At 45.3% G+C, this 21436-nt stretch overlaps 1 protein-coding gene across 1 annotated transcript in view; it reads right to left on the minus strand.

Annotated features, from left to right (window-relative positions):
- The window catches only part of KCNH4 (potassium voltage-gated channel subfamily H member 4), a 541864-nt gene that overhangs the window by 178967 nt on the left and 341461 nt on the right, over nt 1-21436 (minus strand). The window contains exon 4 of the mRNA XM_069237683.1: nt 2820-2947. Coding sequence (XP_069093784.1) covers nt 2820-2947 — 128 coding nt within the window. The remainder of the gene's footprint in view (nt 1-2819; nt 2948-21436) is intronic.

Consider the following 21436-nt stretch of genomic DNA (forward strand, 5'->3'; position numbering starts at 1 on the left):
ACAGAGAAGACGTCAAATGCCAATGCATTCACAATGCAGCTGGAACACTGTTGCTGCTTCCTGTGTGGCAGGGGTGCTGTTAATGGGGTGCAGGCAGTGAAAAACCAGGATCTATGCCCTTAGGAAGGCTCCTGCCTCAGTGAAGTCAGGTAAGGAGCCCTGAAACATGCCGACAGGAGAGAAGTTGGGGTCTGCTAGTTGATTTGCTTGGTTTTAATCCTGTGGTAGGCAGGCACGAATAAACATACAATTTTTATAACAGGTCAGAAGGTCACATAAAGGACAAAACAATATACCAATATAGGGGGCGTTGACCTCACCCTGAATAGGTACCCACGACTTGGAGACCAGAAGGCTAGAGGACAGTATTGATCCTAGATGCTTCCAAGTGCTAGATGGATGACCCAGTGATGAAGCATGCCACACTAAGAATGTTGTACTCTCAGTGTAACACCCCCTGGGTTGCCGCTGGCCTCTGTGGTCATGCAGACACCTGCAAGAAGACTAGGTGTAAGGTTTTGTGATTTCCTTCTGCTAGTCCTGGCCTTTCGGTGAATCTATGCAGATGTAATGCAGATGTCTCCTTTGGTACAAACAGCCACCTAGCACACAAGCACAAGGAATTCTGGATCCCAGCACTACAGCTTCCTGGTCTACCATCTTTGCATATTAAATACCACTATGCAATAGTTTCCATGTAGCTCCCTAAACCACAGAAGAGCTGCTCCCAGGAAACTCTGCATCCTTATTCAGTTTCTTTTATTGATATGATGTGACACAGACATTGCTGCAAAGACAACAAAACTGCAAATTCACAAAAATGAGAGAATGATAATTAGTGCAGTCATAAGTTGGTAACTGAGAAACAACCATGCAGCTGCTTGAAAGTATGGCATTGGCCTCTAGCTCTTGCCAAGGAGATAGCACTTCGAGTGAGGGGTTTGCATCCCATGCTCCATCAGCCATGCTCTTGGTGACAGACATCCTAAGCTGGGCAAGCTGTTGCCTGGTCAAGCCTCAAAGGGACTGGAACCTTGTGCTTCCCAGGTAGGACCGGAAACTGGTGATGAGCCATAACCTTGGCAAACAGGATGGATCACCCTGCATCACAGTAACTGATATCCTCTCTCCTAGACTAGTTACCTGACCTTTGGTGGTTTTAATGGCAACAAAACACCAAGTTGTTTACCTAAATCTTGTTACTCCTATAGCCACCCAATGTTCGGGAGGCCCGGCATGAAAATTCATTTGTTAACACGCATCATAAATCACCAGAAAATGTATTAACACGACATTAAAATCTCATAAACCTATCCATCATTAAAACAACTTGTTTGCTTGGTCAGTGACCCAGAGAAGTGGCGGAGCAGCTGTAGATGTGGAGGAGCAGAGGTAGATGTGGAGGGGCAGAGGTAGATGTGGAGGAGTAGAGGTAGATGTGGAGGGGAAGAGACAGATGTGGAGAGACAGAAGCAGATGTGGAGGAGCAGAGGCAGATGTGGAGGGGCAGAGGCAGATGTAGAGGGGTAGAAGTAGATGTGGAGGGGTAGAGATAGATGTGGAAGGGTAGAGGTAGATGTAGAAGGGCAGAGGCAGATGTGAAGGAGAGAGGAAGATGTGGCGGGACAGAGGCAGATGTGGAGGAGAGAGGTAGATGTGCAGGACGGAGGTAGATGTGAAGGAGAGAGGTAGCTGTGGAGGAACAGTAGCAGATGTGGAGGAGAGAGAAAGATGTGGCAGGGCAGAGGAAGATGTGGCGGGACAGAGGTAGCTCTGGAGGGGCAGAGGTAGACATGGAGGGGCACAGGCGGATGTGGAGGGACAGAGGTAGATGTGGAGGAGAGAGGTAGATGTGGAGGAGAGTGGAAGATGTGGCAGGGCAGAAGAAGATGTGGAGGGGACAGAGGTAGATGTGGAGGAGAGAGGTAGATGTGGAGGAGAGAGGAAGATGTGGCAGGGCAGAGGAAGATGTGGAGGGGACAGAGGTAGATGTGGAGGAGAGAGGTAGATGTGGAGGAGAGAGGTAGATGTGGAGGACAAAGGAACGCACAGAGGGACAACTCAAAGAGCAAGAGGCAGAGACACCGATGTAGCAGGGCAGATGAAGCAGCAGAGGAACAGAGTAAAAACTGAACGAGATAAATGTCCACAACTCATCACACAATCAGCGCTCCTCACAGAATAGAACCATTCCCAGCATACTAAGGCGGGCTGCAACACGGTCAGAATGTTTCATATACAATAAAGTGAAGGAGATAAGGGGATGTACCACCTTAATAACTGGAACTAATGAATAAGGAACTGTTGAGCATAAATATGAAATATAAAGCTATAACAAAGAGGTAGAACCGAGGAGCAGAGAAGTAAGTAGACAAGAAGAGGTAAATGTGGAGGTACAGACGCAGAGGTAGGGCCACAGCCACAGAACAGGAAGCAGAGGAGAACGTGAACACATCAGGAGCATCTGTAGTCGTGTAAGTAGATGTCTTAGTAGTGTAAGATGATGACTAAGGAAGCAAAGTTAAAAGGAAAGAGCAGACGGGGCAGCGCAGAGGTAAAAAATTACAAGAGGAGGTAGGAGGTAAAGGCAGGAGGTAGGCAAAGATGAAGAAAGCAAGTACATATAGAACAAGAGGCGTGCCAGGGCATGCGCAGGTATGTAATGGCGGGGCTCGAGGGCAGACGTAGGACCGGAAGAGCATCAGTGGAACTAGATGAGCAGCGGCTGAACTAGGAGTGAGGTGATGCTACGCGAGAAGTTGCAGAACAACCGATTCATATTCAGGTGTCAAGGGCTAGAGGGAGATGTCCATCCTTACATTGTCAATCTTGACTTCTCTCTTGCTCTTCCTGGACACCTGGCTGCTCAGGTGATACAACACCGTGCGGCTCTGTCTCCGGGCGGCGCTGAAGTTGGAGTTTCCATTTTTCTTGCTCTTGTTCTTTTCTTGAAGGAAATAAACATAGTACACAGTTAATGAATAAAGCAGGAACAGATCAAAACTTCTCAACTGCTTTAGGCATCTCCCTAAGTGGCAACACAAAATATGACACTCTATCTTTATAAGGCTATGGGGGAACGAGAGGATAAGTGGGCTGTCTATATTGGCATCCTCCCTTTCATAATACACAACACTGCCAGCCAAATGAAACAAAGAAAGGTCAATATTGGGACATTCCCCAATTCCTTTCATTTTTTTAATTCTCTCCCAGTAGTTATTAGGTGTATTGATTTAGTATGGTCCTGCATTAACAGCAGAAAGAAACTGTCTAGGTCAAAGGGATTTCCTGGAATTGGGGAATTTCCCAATATCTATTTTTGACAAACTTTTTATTGAATTTCCCAAGATTGGCCATTTTTCTTTGTCTCATTTGCCTTGCTGTGTTGTGGCTCCCTCCGAAGGCCCACACCTACCACGGAGACCTTGTTTTTGGGCTCCAAATCGACAGATGTTGGACCACCAATCACGGCCTGGAGATTGGCCTTTATAGAGTGCACGCTCTAATGAATGCAGTGGCTAGACCAGTAGCATGTCATTTAGAGGGTGAGTGCTCTGTATGAGGTCTCCTGTTGGTTGCCTTAGTTGGTAGATTACCATGCTGCCAGTGCCTATTGGGGTCAGTGGTCTGCGGTTTTCCACAGCCCACCACACACAGCATTAATTCATCTGGAAACAGGAAGCCATGGGCAGGCCACTCAGGAACCCACAGGCATCTAAGGAGGAACAGCCTACTGTGAGTTTACGACAGGCAGAGGCAACATGCTGTAAGTACACCATACGCGGCAACCCCCTACTGTATGTTAACCACAGAAGGGAGCGCTCTACTGTAAGTAATGACTAATGGGGCACCCTAACACATAAGGGGTCACCTTAATGTAAGCTATCCATGGAAGGAGGTACCCACTGTAAGCTTTAAGTGTGAGCTACAGTTACAAAGGAGGCAGCACCCTACTGCAGATTTACCAAAGCTGGACGCACCCTACTGTAAGTTTACCGCAGGAGGAGGCGCTGTAGTATTCTACACCTAGGGGCACCCTACTGTACGTTATCTATCATTAGGGTCTCCTACTGTAACTGTACCACAGAGTGGAGCCAACTGATGGTAACTTCACAATAGAAGGGGACGCTCTACTGTATGTAAACCACCAATGGGCACCCTACTGTAAGGTAGCCACACAAGGTGTACCCTTCTGTAGGTTAACCATGGATGACACTACCCACTGTAAGTTTGCTAAAGATTAGGACACCCTACTGTACGTTAACAACAGACAGGGCCACTCCACTGTAGATTAGCCACCAATGGGACACTTTAATGTAGGTTTACCACAGATGGATGTTTCTGCTTTAAGTTTACTACACATGGGGGCACACTACTATACGTTTGCCACATATCGAGGTACCATGCTATAAGTTTACCACAGATTGAGGCACCTTACTATACGTTTCCAACAGATGGAGGCACCCTCCTATGAGTTTACTACGCATGGGAGCAACCGCTGTAGGTTTACCATAGATGATGGCATCCTACTCTAAATTTATCACAGATTGAGGGACGCTGCTGTAGGGTTACCACAGCGGGGTGCACCCTACAGAAAAGTAATCACAGAAGGGACACCCTTCTGTGAGCTAACCACAGACTGAAGCACCTCACTGTAAACTTACCACAGGTGGGGGCCCTGCTGGGTGTTTACTACACACAGAAGCACCCTACTGTAAGTTTACCTCTGGTGGCGGCATCCTACTTTGCTCACCACAGATGGGGGCACCATACTGTAAGTTTACTAGATGGTGGAAACGTAGAGTAGGATTGCCATACTTTAACCCTACATCTGAGTCCCACTAAAAAACACTAAAACAGCCCAGGAGAGGTAAAACATACATGCCCTAATAATGACTGCCACCAAAGGGTATGCAATAATCACCACATCCAGTATAATGTGATACTCTGTGGTTCAGAATTAGTTGGGTGTTATAATTGTCACCAATTACAAGTGCTTACATCCCAACGGAGAATAGCATGCTCATTTTGGTGCTTTTCGCACCAAAATCCACATGTTTCAGCATTTATCAAGCATTTCTCTCCCTGCCAATTTTCAGGTTTGACCCGTCGAAGTTTCACAGGGGAAAGCTCCAGGTCTGCGCACGTTAGCACATCCGGTAATTACCAATGTGGTAAATGCCTCACTTCTAATTACGATCTCTGCACGGAGAGGTGTTGGCACAGGGGTTGCACAAATCTGGGGCATCCCTAATCGAACCAATAGAGTCTTCGCTGGTTGCAAATCATATTACCACGTACTAAGCTCGAAAAACACAACTAGAAGGCAGTTCTCACAAGTTGCACCAATGCCAGGTAAGTTTCCACTGGTGCTGGCGGGTTTGTCTCTAGTTTAGAAGCTACATTTACACCAACCGTATCAACCAACTGGTACAAAATGATGATAAATTCACTAGTGTCCTCCTTGTCAGTGCAAACATTATTGGATTTTGCTTGTTACTGTTGCAAAATTGCCTGCAAACTGTGGGAAATTGCTTATTGCATCTGCAATTGATTTGATCTGTCCTAATTTTTTTTTTCAGTTTACAAAGAGTGCTAGCTCCAGATCCTCTCTACAATGGGTCAAATATCTCCAAGAAACACGGGATGTAGCAAAGTTGCTGGTGAAGCGCGGGGACAAAGTTGCAATGCAATTTACCTGTCTGGAAAGGACATTTATAAAGGTTTTCTATGTATTTTAAACCCAGGGACACTTCTAGGGCAATATAAGACTTCAACAAATTGTCCATATGAACACAGAATAAAGGGCCAGATAAATCAGTACATCGATCACTAAAGCCGGTCGCAATTTACGACCAGCCTGGAATTTTGGGTTTGTTCATTAAATTCTGAATAAGAGCGGGTCGCAATCTGACCTACGTCGTTCATATTCTTGAGGTAGATCTCAAATTGCAACTTACACTGATTAGACACAATCACATGGACGGTGGCTTGCAAGGGTCAACAGACCACCACATCTGCGATAGCCTTTTAATTAAGAAAACTTTTTAAATTAAATTTTCACTGAGAGAGCACAGTGAGTCAGTTCCTCGACCGTGCCCCGTGCCAGGAACCCTGGCCCTCTAGGCACTCACAGATACTCCCCAGAGGAACTCCTTTGTCTCAACCATGTACACCACCAAGACTGCTGCTGCCTCGGCACCCAAATCCGTGATCGTTCCTTTCACATACTTACACTGCTGATTCACCTGCCGCCACACTTTTGCACCCTCCAGCCATACCCACTCACACAGCACCACTCCTGCCTGCACTACCTGCACCCACACTTCGCACAGTACCCTACTTGCTCACCAACAATCATTCACATGCATGCACATCAACACTGGCTCTCTCAACAATCATGCAACTGAGGCCTGGGACCTCATTCACTTCCATACACCAGGCCTTGCCTTCTTCACGATGGCCTGGCTCAACCCTTAGTTTGCCCTCGACATCGCCAACGCCATCCCACCAGGACAAGGGATCCTGCACCTGGACTGAACCACAAAACCAGGTGGTGGCATCACCATCATCCATAGAGACATTATCAAATGCACTGCCACCAATGACACAGAAACTACTTTCTTAGAACACCTACATTTCAAGCTCCAGAGGAATGGGAAAACCACCATCAGGGGGATCCTCACATAACTGCCACCAAGATACCAGAGCAACTTTAATAACCTCCTCACTGACTTTGCCAACCTCAAAGACTTCTTACTCCTAAGAGACCTCATCTTCCATCTCAACGACTCAGCACATTTCAACACCCCAGAACTAACCAACAGCCTACAAAACATCCAACTCACTCATCTCATGAAAAGGCCCATCCACACCGCAGGATACTCTCTCGATCCCATCTTTACCTCCAGCGACAAAATCAAAATCAGCCATGTCTCCCTGCTCACTTAGACAGACTACTTCATCATACACTTCAACATCTTGAAGGCATCCACCCCGCAACAGAGCGGCTACGTACCTCCAGCTGCAGCTGGAAGGTGACAGAAGTTGCATGGCTTAAAACGCTCCAGCTCCGCCCACCCACCCATCTTCTCCAACGACACCATCAGAAACAGAGCCAGTTTCAATAACTGGATCTCCACCAGTACCAACATCCTCGTATCCCTCATAAATGCCAACCTAAAGAGGACAAACAAACATGCAAGCTGGTACACCGACGCACTGTGAGAGTCCAAGATACAATGGAAACAGTTAGAAAGAAAATGGAGAACCTCACAAGAGCACACCTCCAAGAGGAAAGCCTGTTAGACCTCACTCAGGAGCTACCACCTCAAACTGAAAGAGATCAAGAAGGAAGCTCTGACCCAGAGGATGGAAGCTAGCAACAAGCAAAATCAAAGAATTCTTCACCATCGTTACGAAATTCACACATCTGGCAGCCACCTCCAACTCAGTCACCCCGACACAAGGACTCTGCAACCAACTTTGTGACTTCTTCCATGACAAGATATCCAAAACCTACAGTAAGTCCGACCCTCAACCACCCTCTACCTCACTTCCAACCTCCACCACTAAAGTCACTCCACTCACGGAGTTGATCCCGATGACCAACAAAGACACAGCACCTATAATGGCATCCATCCACAGACTCATGTCACCACTGCTTCTTCAAACTAGGGAGACCAATCATAAGCATCGCACTCACAACCGTCATCAACACCTCAATCGCTAAAGCCACTTTCTCAGACACCTAGAATCATGCAGAAATAACTCTGCTCCTCAGAATTCATCTGCAGACATCAGAGTCCTCAGCAGCTACCGACCCATCTCCCTGCTCCCCTTCCAAGCCAAAGTCATAGAAAAGGCCATCAGTTGTCAGCTCTCTCACTACCTTTAACACCACAAGCTCCTGAACCACTCACAATCAGATTTATGAAGCAACCACAGCACTGAGACAGCCCTCATCGCAGCTTCAGATGACATTCAAAGCATACTAGATTGAGGCCACACTACTGCGCTCATCCTCCTGGACCCCTCCCCAGCCTTCGACACAGTCTCCCACAAAACACTCATCTTAAGATTCCACTAAACCAGAATCCAAGGATCAGCTCTTAAGTGGATAACCTCCTTTCTGACCAGAAGAACGCAAGGTGTCAAGCTCCCTCTGTTCACTTCAGAACCCAAGGACGTCATCTGCAGAGTACCACAAAGGTCTTCACTCAGTCCCACTCTCTTCGACGTATGCATGACTCCTGTAGCAAGCATCATTCGTACCCCTGGACTCAACATCATCTCCTACACTGATGACACCGAACTCATCTAAGAAGACGCCAACACCACCAAAAGTAATTTCAAAATGCACATGACCAACCAGGCCAACTGGATGAGAGACAACTGCCGCAAACTAAACCCTGCCAAGACAGAAGTTTTGATATTTCGCAGCAATAATTCACCCTGGGACTCCACTTGGTGGTCCACCACCTCACCCTCTGACCAAACCAGAAACCTGGGCATCATCCTGGACACCAGGCTCACCATGAGACATCATATCAGCGCTGACATCCCTGCCTGCTTTCATATATTTTGCATTCTAAGAAAAATTGTCAAATGGCTCCCTAATGACACTAGAAAGACCATCACCCAGGCCCCCATCACAAGTAGACTGGTCTACGGCAAAGCTCTCTACTACAGCATCTCTGCACACCTGCTACACAAGCTGCAAACCATCCAAACTGCTGCTGGCAGACTAATCCCCAACCTTCCTTGCCAAATGCACATCACACCTCACCTCCAAAAACTACACTGGCTTCACATTCAGAAACAATGCCAGTTCAAGATGCTCACCCATGCCTATAAGGCTCTTCACAACCAGGGTCCCACCTACCTCAAGCTCCATCTACGCTTGCACCAAACTATGAGGAACCTCTGCTCTGCATCCCTTGCACTCGCCTACGCCCCCCGTATCCATAGAAGCAAGATTGAAGGTAGGACCTTCTCTTACCTGGCACCCAAATCTTGGAACGACCCACCTCAGCACATCAGGACAGCTACATCACTCATGGATTTCCGCAAGAAACTAAAAACCTGGCTCTTCAACTGATCCTTCTTGTAGAACCTGAACCTACTGAGCACCTGGATACCCTTATGGGTGACAAGTTTTGCGCTCTATAAATCCACGTTACATTACATCCCAATGACCACTAGAATTCTTCCTGAAATTGTTTTCATCATTCACAAAGGGTAAGAGATCCAAAGGAAAACCCTTCTCTCCTGCAAATATGTCACTACTCCACCCCATCTGGAAATATGGTGCCATACAATTGAGACACTGCATACTAAATCATTATTTGGGAGGGATGCCCATAATACCTCCATTCCAAATAAAAACAAATTGGTATCCAGTTGCAATCCCATTTTAGGCAGCAGAAAAACCAAATGACTCCTAAAATGGGATTCATACATTGGAAAATAAATTTTTGGGGTCACAAACTTAGATTTGCAACCACAAAAATGAATAATATATCTGCACCCCTGCCAGGTAAGGGGGGTGGCACATTTTCTCTTAGTTCAGGTTGGAAAATTACTTGTCTTCCAGCTCAAAACATATTAGGGTGGCACATGTGCCCCAAATTACGAATGTCTGCAGGTTATGAAACATACAGAGAGGGACAGTCCCGGCTCCATCTCCTCAGCCTCAGCTGCATCTTTTTGTCAGGGGGAGAGTGGTGAAATAGGAGCATGAGGGCTTGTGTGCTTGCGATTCCCAGGCCGCTGAGAGTTAGGCTGTGCTAGGGCTGTCAGGAAATAAATTTCATCCATCAAGGCAGACCAGTGTGTATACCTTCTCCTGGGGGTTATAGGAACAGATTGAGCAGGGACATGAATGTAGCGCTGCGCCCATCTCCTGGAAACAAATATATTTTTGGACTCCACTACGTGACTGGGATGTAAAAATATGAAATAGATGAGGATTTGAATGTATTTTTTCCCCTAGCGGCACAACTGTTTGCCATAGTCCTTAGAATGCTTTTAAAGTTTTGAGTAAACACAATAGCCCTGGTTCTAAGCAAGTGGTTAAATTCTTATCCCTGTGCAAAGAAAAGTTTGTGGTGTTACCATATGGGTAAATACTCCTTCTTATTCTGCACAACGTATAATTTGGGTCGATGTTTCTACTTGTCGGGCACAGACAGGAAGTACTCCAGCTTTGCTGGAATCCACCACACCCCTCACAAAGGCAATCACACTTTTGAAAGATTCGATTTGACTAGATACGTTGGGCCAGATTTACAAGAAAGTGGCACATCAGGACTGATTTGCCACTTTTCTTACATCTCCCTTGCCCCACCTAACGACACCATGTGTGCGCCGTATTTACAATATGGCGCACCACGGCTGTCGTTAGAATAATAGAGTCAACATTTTTACACTAATGTAGCAAAGTGCAAAGACTCTCATTGACTTCAATGGGTGTGTCATTTTGACGCCTGCTCTGAGCAGGAGTTAAAAATGAAATCTCCGAGATTTCACTGTGCCATTTTTGCTGGCCTCCTAACGCCGGAACACCCACTTGCATACATTATGCCTGATGCAGGCATAATGTGGCACAAGGGGTCGCAAAGTGGCACAATGCATGCATCTGGATCTGAGTGCCTGTCCAGGTGATTGGGAGCCTGTTATGTCCCTGTGGCTCTGGACAAAAGGCCACCAGACTAGCCCTCTGAGTCACTCTGGGAGTTCTGGGTTCAGGTGCAGGTCAAAATCCCTCTAAGGTAGGAAGGCAGCAGGACGGCAGTCCATTAAGGCAGCAGTTCAGCAAGACAGTAGTCCAGCCGAATGATAAACCTTTCGGCAGCACAGCAGTCCTTTCTGGCAGAATTTCCAAAGGTCCAGAAGGGTACTGAAGAGTTGGTGTCAGAGGTCCAATATTTATACCTGGTTCTTCCTTTGTGTGAGAAGCTTCTAGAGGTTTCCCTTTGAAGTACACGGGCTTCCTGCCTTCCCTGCCCTGGCTCGAAACTAGCAACAGGGTTGCTGCCCTTTGTGTGGAGGCAGGACACAGCTTATTCAAGTGTAAGTTGAGCTGTGCCAAGCTCCTCTCTCCCATCCTGACAGTGACGTCCCATCCAGGCACAACTTCTGAATTGTGTGTGGCTATCTAGGAGGAATACACAAATCCCAACTGTCAGCTACTCCCAGTCATGTGACCCAGAGATAGGCTGTAGACATCAAATGGCTAAGGCAGGAAAATGTCAACTTTCTACAAGTGGCATTTTTAATATTAGAATTCAAAATCCGACCTTGCCATAAAATAGGACTTTTCATTACAATTCCAAAGACACCAAATATGAACATATCACCTGTTCCCATTTAGAAATTACAGTTTATTGAGTGTAATAAGGTAACCCCAATGTTTTCCTATAGGAGAGGCAGGCCTTGCATTAGTGAAAGATGTGTTTTTCACCATCTGGACCTATAAAACTTAAAGGTACAAGTCCAACTTTTTAAATATACTGCACCCTGCCCTCCAAGCTGCCCTGGACCCTTTCCTTGGGGTGACATATGCATTTAAAAAGGAGTGTCTGCGCCTGGCAAAAGATTTATTCTGCCAAGTAGAAAACTGTACACACAGGCAGCAGTGGCAGATCTGAGACATGTTTAGAGGGCTACTTAAATGTGTGGCACAATCAGTGCCATGGGACCACTAGTATCATTTAATTAGCACACCCTAGTAACACTTTACTGTGGATTTATAAGTAAATTAAATATGCCAGTTGGGGGATTAGCTAATGTTACCACATTTTAATGAGAAAGTACAAGAACTTTATCACTGGCTAGCAGTGGTAAAGTGTGCAAGTTCCAAGACCACTGAAAATGAGGTCATCAAAAATGGATGAGGAAGCAGTGTTTGGGGAAAGACCACCCTAAGGCTGACTGGTCTAAAAACCAGTTGTTAAGACATACATTTGTTGAGACTGCTTGGACACCATGGGGAGCCTTGCATAAAGTCTAACAATTGATGATTTCAGATCTAAGTCGGTAAGATTAAAGAAGAATGAAAGAGAGACAACAGAAAACTTCTTCCCATCTCGGGTTGCCATGTCTGAGTGGCCATAGTGGTTTTATAGGGAGATAAAAATCACAACATTAAAGCAAAAGTATCATCTGTAGTCAAAGAAAACCTAACAATTGGTATTTCAGAGCCATTAACAGCAGGAGGTGGAGCTATGGAGATAGCAAACTCAGTTTTAAAAGAAATGTCTGGCCTCCCCATACCCTAGCATGTCGGCCAGGGCTTCCAAGACAGCGGAGACAGATCAATCTTAGAGCTTGGTCACCATGACAAAAAATATTTTGTAACTGTTATCGTCAATCAAATTGTGAATTTCAGTTGTGCGCCTGGGCACTGCAGGGGCATTTAATAAGCCTGGTTTTATCATATGCTTTTAGGTCCATGGTTTGGTAGGGAGAAGCCACGTTAGCCTCTGCAGCCTAGAGGTGGTACTGCTGTGCCAATTGTAAGGAGCACATTGTAGCTTAGGTAGGCCCACGCTTAAGTACAATCGAGGGAGTCCCATTAGCTAGAAAGACAGAGAGCAGCCATTCTGAACCGTGCGGGTGGGCACAGGTGTCTTGCATTGGACGCGCGAGCAGCAGAAGTGGGAGGTTGCACACTGAGACAGAGCTGCTCGGGGGACTAACACCTATTCATAAATAGATGAAAAGATGGATACAATGATACATCAGTACACAGAGGCCTACTCTTCGGCTCCCCTGCATCTCAATTGAAAAGCCAGCCAATAGCAGCCCACAGACGTCGCAACTTACTCTTCTAAGCTTGCATCCTGGGAACAATGGTGAAAAACAATCACATAAATCTTTGAATTGTTTGACTTATTCAGTTCACAGAGTAAGCCAATGTTCTCTCCTTTCTCACTTCAGAAAAAGCTATTTCCAGGCAATGTTGGACCACATAAGGGAACTTGCGTGAGATTAGTGTATTTCAGGCATCGCATATAGTGCTGTATTCTGCCAAATTCCTACTCCTGCTAAGTGCATAAAAGCTTGTCCAAGTGCAACATGAGGAATAAAGTATTTGCCTTCAAAGTGCTGTGCACTCTGCACCGTCTTTCAATCGATACACTCTACAGTGGGTTGGGGGGGGGGGTATAGGCTCCGTCTAAAATTCTCTACACAGAGTAACTCCATAGAAAAGTCTCTACTCGCTCGTGACACTTTCATCATAGCCATGTCCAGTTTTTAACACATTTTCACCATTCCCAGAAACACTCGATCAGTAAAGCGGAGTCCTGGCTTTTTGAGTAGTCCCACTAGGCCCCAGGGTTATCTAGACCATGGGTACTCACAAACATTTTCCCAGGGGCCGCACTGTTTGGTCTGTGATGTGACTGAGGGCCGCATTGATGCCAGCAGGGTTGCGGTCTGAGGGGTGGGGAGGAGTAGTGGTTGTAGGGGAAATGAAGCGTATACATCTAGTGTCTGAATTGCGCAATGTGAAACCAGAAACTTGGGTATAAATCCCAGCTTCTCCATTGTGTGATCCTAAGCAAGTGTTTTATTTCACTTTACCTCCTTTTTCTTCATCATTACATATAAGAATCTTGAAATACGTCTTCAGGATGTATGCTGTATAAAACCTTCTGGGTCTGATTTACGAAACTCTAATATTGTTCTTGTATAATAGAAACCCAGCCCTCCCAAAGAGTTCACATAACAACTGACTTGCCTCTTAGTTCACAGTTCACATTGTTGTCAGGGTGTGGGGGGTGAAGGGGGATGAAAGTTTGTAAATTTATGTTTGAAAAATATCACTTTAAAAAATACTTCTCAATGCTGTGAAATAATAGTGTGAACTAAGGTAAAATGGTTCTGCAGATTAATGAAATACACTTTTTGAATTTCAAACAGATCATACTTTTATATTTTTGCTGCAATATGTCTTTAATAATGAAGGTGTTTCTTAAGGTGAGTTCCAGGGCACCATATTTACTCCCTTTTCAATTAGCCTCCAAATAAATACTCGCTCGTTTATTTAACAATTTTTAGTGCTAGTGCCAAGTCAAGTAAACAGCAGCACAGCACAGTGCTGCTGAAGACCTGGGGGCCGCATGTAAATGTCAGGAGGGCCGCATGCGGCCCCCGGGCCATACTTTGAGTATCACTGATCTAGACTAATACCTGTTCAGCGCCAAGATACCCTCCCGGGTGATAGCGTGCTATACAAACCTGCATAACATAACATAGAAGGTGGTGTGTAGGGGTTGGTTGTGACTTGGATTTTTATTGTACCACTGAGATGCTACTGATGGAGGGCAAAGCTACAGTGTGATACTCAGTGCAGCTGAGTTGTGTATGCATGAACACTGTCCTTTGCAGCTCCTTTGTGGGTTTTTGTTCCGTTCTGGTCATGCTGGTACTCCTAAACCAATGTATGGCGTTGTACGGACAAGTATGGGTGATATGTCTGCGCCTGTGTTCTTAAGCTCCCCTGTATGGCGTCATTCTGAGCCCCGGACAATCACTGGTGCTAACTGCGTACCTGGTGAACACAAGCAGGATGGAGTGTGGTATACACCGGGAGGGCAAACTGTGCTTCATTTAGAGATTTGGACCAGGGCATGCAGAATAACATGCTAACTGAGTGAGTTTCCCCTTCATTTGGAGGTGCGCAAAATCCAATATATCACAGTACACCAGCATGACTTGCGCCAGATAACAAAGCTAGAATTTCAATCTAGACCTAAACGTGAGTTTTGCACCTGAATCAAGATTTGCGTTGGAGCAGAATGAGACTGCAAGGCACTAGGGGACATGTGTACGAAAGCTTTTTCCCATAGACACAGAATGGGTAAAATCCTATGGTACATCTGGCCCTAGATAACGTATCTGACTGATTCTGAGACACGTAGTTTGCAGAGATAAATAGATAATGTACCCAAACCCAGAAGTGGGCTTTTAGTTGTTTCGCCATCACAGCAATCAAAAGAAAATGTCTAGAAACAATCTTGGCCTCTACCTCTTGTGAGAAATTCCAAAGAGAATTTAATATGACCAATTTGTCAGAGAATATTGGCAATAATCCAAATCTGTAGTACATAAAAACTCCCAAAAGGCTTTTACTTCCACTGAAGTCATATGTAGGAATGAGATGTCCCTCAACCTCACCCTCCAGGTTCCTGTTGGCCGTTTTCTATGTGGCATTTCTGATTTGTGTGAGGAGGATGTAGCTGAAAGAGAGCCTAGAAAGTGTATTTCAAGTTGAAATGTATTTATGAATATATACATTTATATTTATTAAATATATTTTCATTGTATTTTTTTAGGTTTCAACAGTACAGTTAACAGTGTCCACTGAACGCCAACCTTCATCCTTCAAGGATCTCCCACTAGGACATAATAACACAACCAAAGTTGTGCCTATGATTCCAGGAAATTAGGAGTCAATAAAGTCTGCAGGCCTCACGTATGACAATGATAGTAATCCAAATCAGATTCCTTTAAAATGTGTAAATGTCACAACCTCTTAGGGTACTGAAGTTCTGTACCGCCAGTAAGGTAAATTCTCCACTGCCCCATTGTTTCCAGAACTCTCGTCCTTTGCCTTGGACATAATCTCCACATCCACTCGCTCTCTGAGGGTATGACAGGAGTTCCCCAGCGGAGCACGTGGGAGATGAGTTTCCCTTTCCTATTGTGTGGGGGTAAGTTTCTTCCGACATCCTCAGTGTAGTCACCTCCGGGCACTTTGCCAGGCACGGATGTGTTACATCTTCAGTCATTTGTGGCACATCCCGCCAAAGGTCTTTCAGCAAGGGGCAGGACCACAGGGTATGCATCAGAGAGCCAATTTACCCACAGTCTCTCCAGCACAGTGCCCCCCTGTATGGTCCTTTACTGCCAATTTAGCTCAAGTGTAGTACCAGTGGTACAGGATATTGAGTAGGGTTTCCTTCCCACCCACGTGGCATGTTGCAGTGCTGTGTTTACTCAAGATGGCCTCCTACTGGCCTGGATCCAGAGTTACATTGTGTTTTCTCTCCCAGGCCTCTTGAAATGGAACCCGAATCTCTGGGCCTTTGTTGTTAAGGGGTACATACAGTTGGGGTAGCACCTGCCTCTCCTCCCAGGAAGTGACAATACATTTTTCAGAGGGTGTCAGATCTCTTGTAGCTGCTTCCTTTATATGCGGCTGTAGCAGCAAATGGTGCACGTGGTAGAATGGAAAGAGTCTCTCTCCTGTTACCAGTGCTCATGCCAGAGTTGGTTGAAAGGCTTAATGTTTCCTGTCTCACAAATATCTCTCAGGGCGCAGCAGCCCACCTCCCACTACCGAAAGAAATCCTGGTGATCCAGGCTCAAGATAAGTCTATGCAGCCCCATAACAGTGTGGGAGGGAGGGAGGGGAAAGAGATCAAACCTCTATGTGCTCCTATGCTATCTCAGACTCTCTGGTGACAGGAGAATTGTATGGGTTAGGGCTTCTTCGAGATTTGTATATCCAGGGTATCTCATAGAGTTAGTCGCAATCCATCATATGGTCAATCATACACCATTGTTTGTCAGTTTCTCTCCTGGTACAGTTCATAAAGTATTGAAAAAGTGCCTCATAATGGTACGTGAGGAGGTTGGCAATCCCAAGCCATCTTTGTTTATTGGAAATGCAGCATTGGGGACGACTGTTTTTATTTTTATTTTACCAGATATAATCTATACAGTCATGATGCAGCTGCTCTATCAATTCTTTTTTGATCTGATGATTGCAAGAGATATAGGATATAGGAATTTAGGTAGTATTGTCATCTTAATGGTGGCATTACTTCCCAACCTAGAGAGTGTTTTGCCACTCCACCTCGGTAGGACCTTCTAAACTGTCCCCTTTAGTTTTTGTAAATTCACTGCTTTAGTTATTGTAAGGGATTTTTCCAGGTCTAGTCCCAAATATATAATTGTAGACTTTGCCCACTCTCGGGGGCCTCCTCTTTTAAAAGTAGGAGGACTATCTTCAGGGTATAGCCATTGGGGGCCTCAAATTTGTTAGAGTTTATTTTAAACTCCAACACATTTTGGTACTCCACCAGCTTAGACATAAGGGATGGCAATGGGGTATACCAAGGAGACTAGGATATCATCTGCAAACATGGTGATCTTGAATTCATCACTTGCCAGTCTAACCCCTTTAAATGTTGTGTTGGGTATAATTCTTTGTTCCAAGTGCTCTATAGTAAAAGTAATTAGGAGTGGTGAAAGAGGGCAGCCCTGTCTGCTGCTCCCCTTGATGTACAGTCATGTCTGCCACTAACCCTGGTCTTCCATGGTCCAACAGGCTCATATGTTCCTTGGTCATGTGTTGGACCTCTTGGAGTAGGCTCTTATCCAAGAAGATATGATCTATACTGGCATAGCTTTTGTGGGCAGCTCAGTAGCGGCGCTATTCTGCTCCCAAAATGTGTCTCCAACTATCCACTGAGCCCATGTCTCAAAGTTAGTATTTGCCAACTGCAAAGATTGCTATTGTTTCCCCAAACATATTGTGCCGTTCGCCCTCTTTCCCATTTATGACCATGTTCAGATCACCTTCCACTACTATAGTACCTTCTGACTATTCCTCAGTGTGTGTAGTAGGAATTGCTCTTGGATTTTGGGGAGTATAGTGAGGCACTTGTAAGAGAATTCCATCTGTAGGTCCCCTTCACTACTGTCTGTTGACACTTCTAATCCCTTTGATAGTCCTGCACATTGAAGGCACAACTATTCTGTATAAGGATATCCACTACTGCAGTTTTCTTCCCAGAAGATGAGAAATTATGCAGGAAAAGTTGGAACCCAAAGCAGGCCTGATCAGTTTGAATACGTGGGTTTCTGTGAAAAGGCTTGCATCTATATATTAGAATTTCAGTACATGAATAGTACTTTGTCATTTTGTGAAGTTGTTTTAGGCCTCTAACATTATAAGATGTAATCATTAAGCAGGACATCACCAAGATTTTGATTGGTAGGGTTGCTACCTATGTTTTGCTGTAGAACAATGATGTCCACTGTTGGGGCCATGTGTCTGGATGTGGTTGGTCCCCTCTCCTATAGTTGCCCCTAACATTGCAAAACCATAACTTCTTCATCCCACAACAGCAAACAAGCTGCAAAGTGTGACCCCCCCACCCATCAAGAGCTAGAAGAAAAATGGACCAAACAACTGGAAGTTGTTCCAGAGAGATAAACATCTGGTATGTGTCTGTCTGAAGAAAATAATCTTTCCCCCTCCCCGAGTATATACCAGCTAATAGTTAATGCTTGTCTGAGGTGGTGACTCGCGCCTCACGCCTAACCTTCCTCCCTCTGTCTGCACCGGACCCAGACAATCAAGGTGCTGGATCACCTCCATCCCCGGGCCTCGGCTCCTCCAGCAAGGGAGTGGTTGCATGCCGGGCATTTGAAGAGGGTGCTGCCCTTCATTCCTCCATGAACATGTCTCTCTTCGGGGCCCACAAGGAGCATTGCAGAGGAACTTGCCACGATTCTTGGTTTTTAGGTCACGGGGATTCTGTTGGGAGATTGTGTTCTCCAGCTTTGTCTGACAGCGTCATGCACAAGGTGGCACTGGCGACCAACAGGGGCTTCGGAGCACAAGCATGATCATCTTAGTTGAAGAAAATGCAAAAGGGGTGACATCATTGTATATGATCCCATTATTCTTTGGAATGTTGGTTATCATCTTGAAATCTATTCTTTTTTTGAAGGATGATTATTGATATATCTTGTTAGATATTGAGCTCAGTCCCACTGAAGGAGATTGTACCCCCAAATTTTGTTGTCTGCAGTATCTTCTCATTTTCTGCCAAGGAGTGAAGCCATATCAATATGCCTTGCAGGGTCTAGGGATTCAGTTCTCCCACCACTTTTTAATGTGCTTTGTCAATTCAGGTGGGGCCCCCTGCAGACCCCTTTAGACTCTGGAAGTAGGTCTTTATGTCGCTTACCTTGTCTTAGTAGGCAGTCCTCGGATTCAGAGGTTGCAGTGTCACAAACAGTTTCCCAAATTCTCCTGTTTATCCTGTAAGATGCCCAGCTGGTCATTCAGAATGATCGGATGAGCTCTGTACTCCCCAAGGTCAGTGGTTCGTTCATCCTTGGTGTTCTCCAGTGCAATGACCCTATTACCTATATCGTCTTCGTTTTTCTGGACCTCTGACAGGGACTGTTTCAGGTCAGCCGATACAGTGCCTATTTCTGCCTTGATTTCCTGGAGGAATTGCTTCATAAACGTTTTTGTGACCATTTCATCTTACTAATAGTACGCATCCTGAGGGTCAAGTGGGTCCCCATTTCCCTGCTTTCCGTGGAAGTGCCCAATTGCTTGAGTCCCCTTTTGGGGAAGCTCCTTAAAGGAGCTTTCCCAGTTGGACTTTCTGGCTGCCATGTTAAGTCAGAGCATGAGTGGTCTCTGTGAGACAGAGGGAGGCTCAAACCATGCACTGTCCACCTCCTGACCTGCACCCTACCAGCCAAGAAGATTCACAGGGCAGCATCACACCAACAGAGGTAGTCTCAGGTTCAGCAAGTCTGGGACGCTGTCCTCCAGAGCGGTCCCAGTCCAGCGGTTGGTTCACATAAGGGCTGATGTAGGGTGTCACTACACTCCCACATCCCTCAAGGTTCATTGCACTATACAGGTCTTCTTCAGACAGGGTAATCCCATCAGATAACTCCAGTCTGTTCCCCTGGGTTCACATCAGTGCTCCTCACCAGGAGTGCAGACAATGATAGAATAATCCACTGTTGTGACCTAGCAGCCCCTGAAATGTTCAGTTATAGCTCAACAAATGTGGAGGTCGTCTTTTGGGGTGCTGTGGTCAGCCCCCCAACCAGGTCTCAAAACAGGCAGTGATGGGAAGGAGCGAGAAAGGGGAAGCATTTCCATCCATGCAGTCAGTCTGAGTATGAGCTAGTGAATTGTTTGCTCCCTGGGCATTAGTAGACTTAGGTAATTTGGGCATGTCCATGAGGCTGCATGTGTCACTCCTCCTCTGCTCTCCTGTGGCCTGCTGATTGTCAGCTCTCTCTGCCCCTCAAAAACCCGGGTCCACAATGGGTGCACCTTCAGAGAAGGCCTCCAATCAGAGGAGGCCTGTCACTCTGCAGCAGTGCTCTAGACCTGTGGACCGAGGACCACCACTGCCACTGTTTGACAAAATTAAGCAATATTAAAATGAGTACAGTTAAATTAATAAAGTATATACAAATAAAGAAGCATTTGAAAACTTTTCTATACTTAATTGTGAGTTAAATAAAATATTTAAATACTTGAGAATTTGTTTGGTGTATGCTTGTTTCTGTATTTTTGTGTATTATTTTGAGGTTCTAATCATAGAAGGTGCATAGGTTGGGGGTCCCCGGCTTCTAATAATGGCTCATGGGGTGGGGGTGAGGTTGTCCCAGGTTCCAGTAATGATTGGGTCCACAAGGTCAAAAGGTTCAGAACTGCTACTATATACTGAGCCATCATGTGGCCTCTGTGTACACTTGGCTGGCCTGGCTTTTTTTATGTTTCTGCGTCAGTGTCGGGCACTGACTCTCTCTTCTATGGCATGCCATATTTATGGGCTGCAGCTCGTCCAGAAGGACGACCAGGCTGCTCGTCAAGAGGGAGGGACCCACCATACTCGTGGGATAAACAGGGCTCCAGATTAGGTCCAATTGACTGAAATGAAATTAGAAAAAAACAATAATAGGATGAAAAGCGGTGATGAAGCTGAAATCTTAGTACTGCCCCTCATGTCAGAGTGATCATCTATACGTGACAGTTTATGCATTATGTTAACCAAAGGACTAATAGTTTGCTTGTAAAGTGACTACAGACTTTGACATAGGTGGTATTGAAGGTTGTTTGTAGGATTAAACTGATGTTATGTTATATTTTAGACTCTAAACTAACAGTCTCTATTGAAAAAATATTGAATTACTAATCAATAGTGTTTTAAATATGTGTGCAAAAATAGAGAAATGCAGTTCTGCATTATATTGACTGAAATATTTTAATAGAGTTATTTCATTTGAAGTTACAGTAACATGAATATTAATGAAGAATTTTTAATGCTGAATTTACAGTTTGCATTATAAATGTGTCTTATTTAAATGTGTTAATGTGCTGTTTTAAATCACTCCCATTAGCCTAAGTGAGGCCTGCTAGGCCCTGTACTCCGTGCCTGTGCAGAAAAGTTAATGTCATCTAGTTAACATGCATCTTTCTTTCAGACTTTGTTCCCATAAGAAGACTAGGTTGGTAATAGATGTCTGTGGTTTTACACATAGAGAGTTGTAGCATTTGACCTTGGATGTAGAACATCCTGGACTGTGGACTAGTAATTTAAACGTTTGTTTCAATCTCATGTGGAGCTACAGGGATGGATGCTGTTCTAAT

This window comes from Pleurodeles waltl, chromosome 6 (assembly GCF_031143425.1).
Source record: "Pleurodeles waltl isolate 20211129_DDA chromosome 6, aPleWal1.hap1.20221129, whole genome shotgun sequence".
NCBI classification, from domain to species: domain Eukaryota; kingdom Metazoa; phylum Chordata; class Amphibia; order Caudata; family Salamandridae; genus Pleurodeles; species Pleurodeles waltl.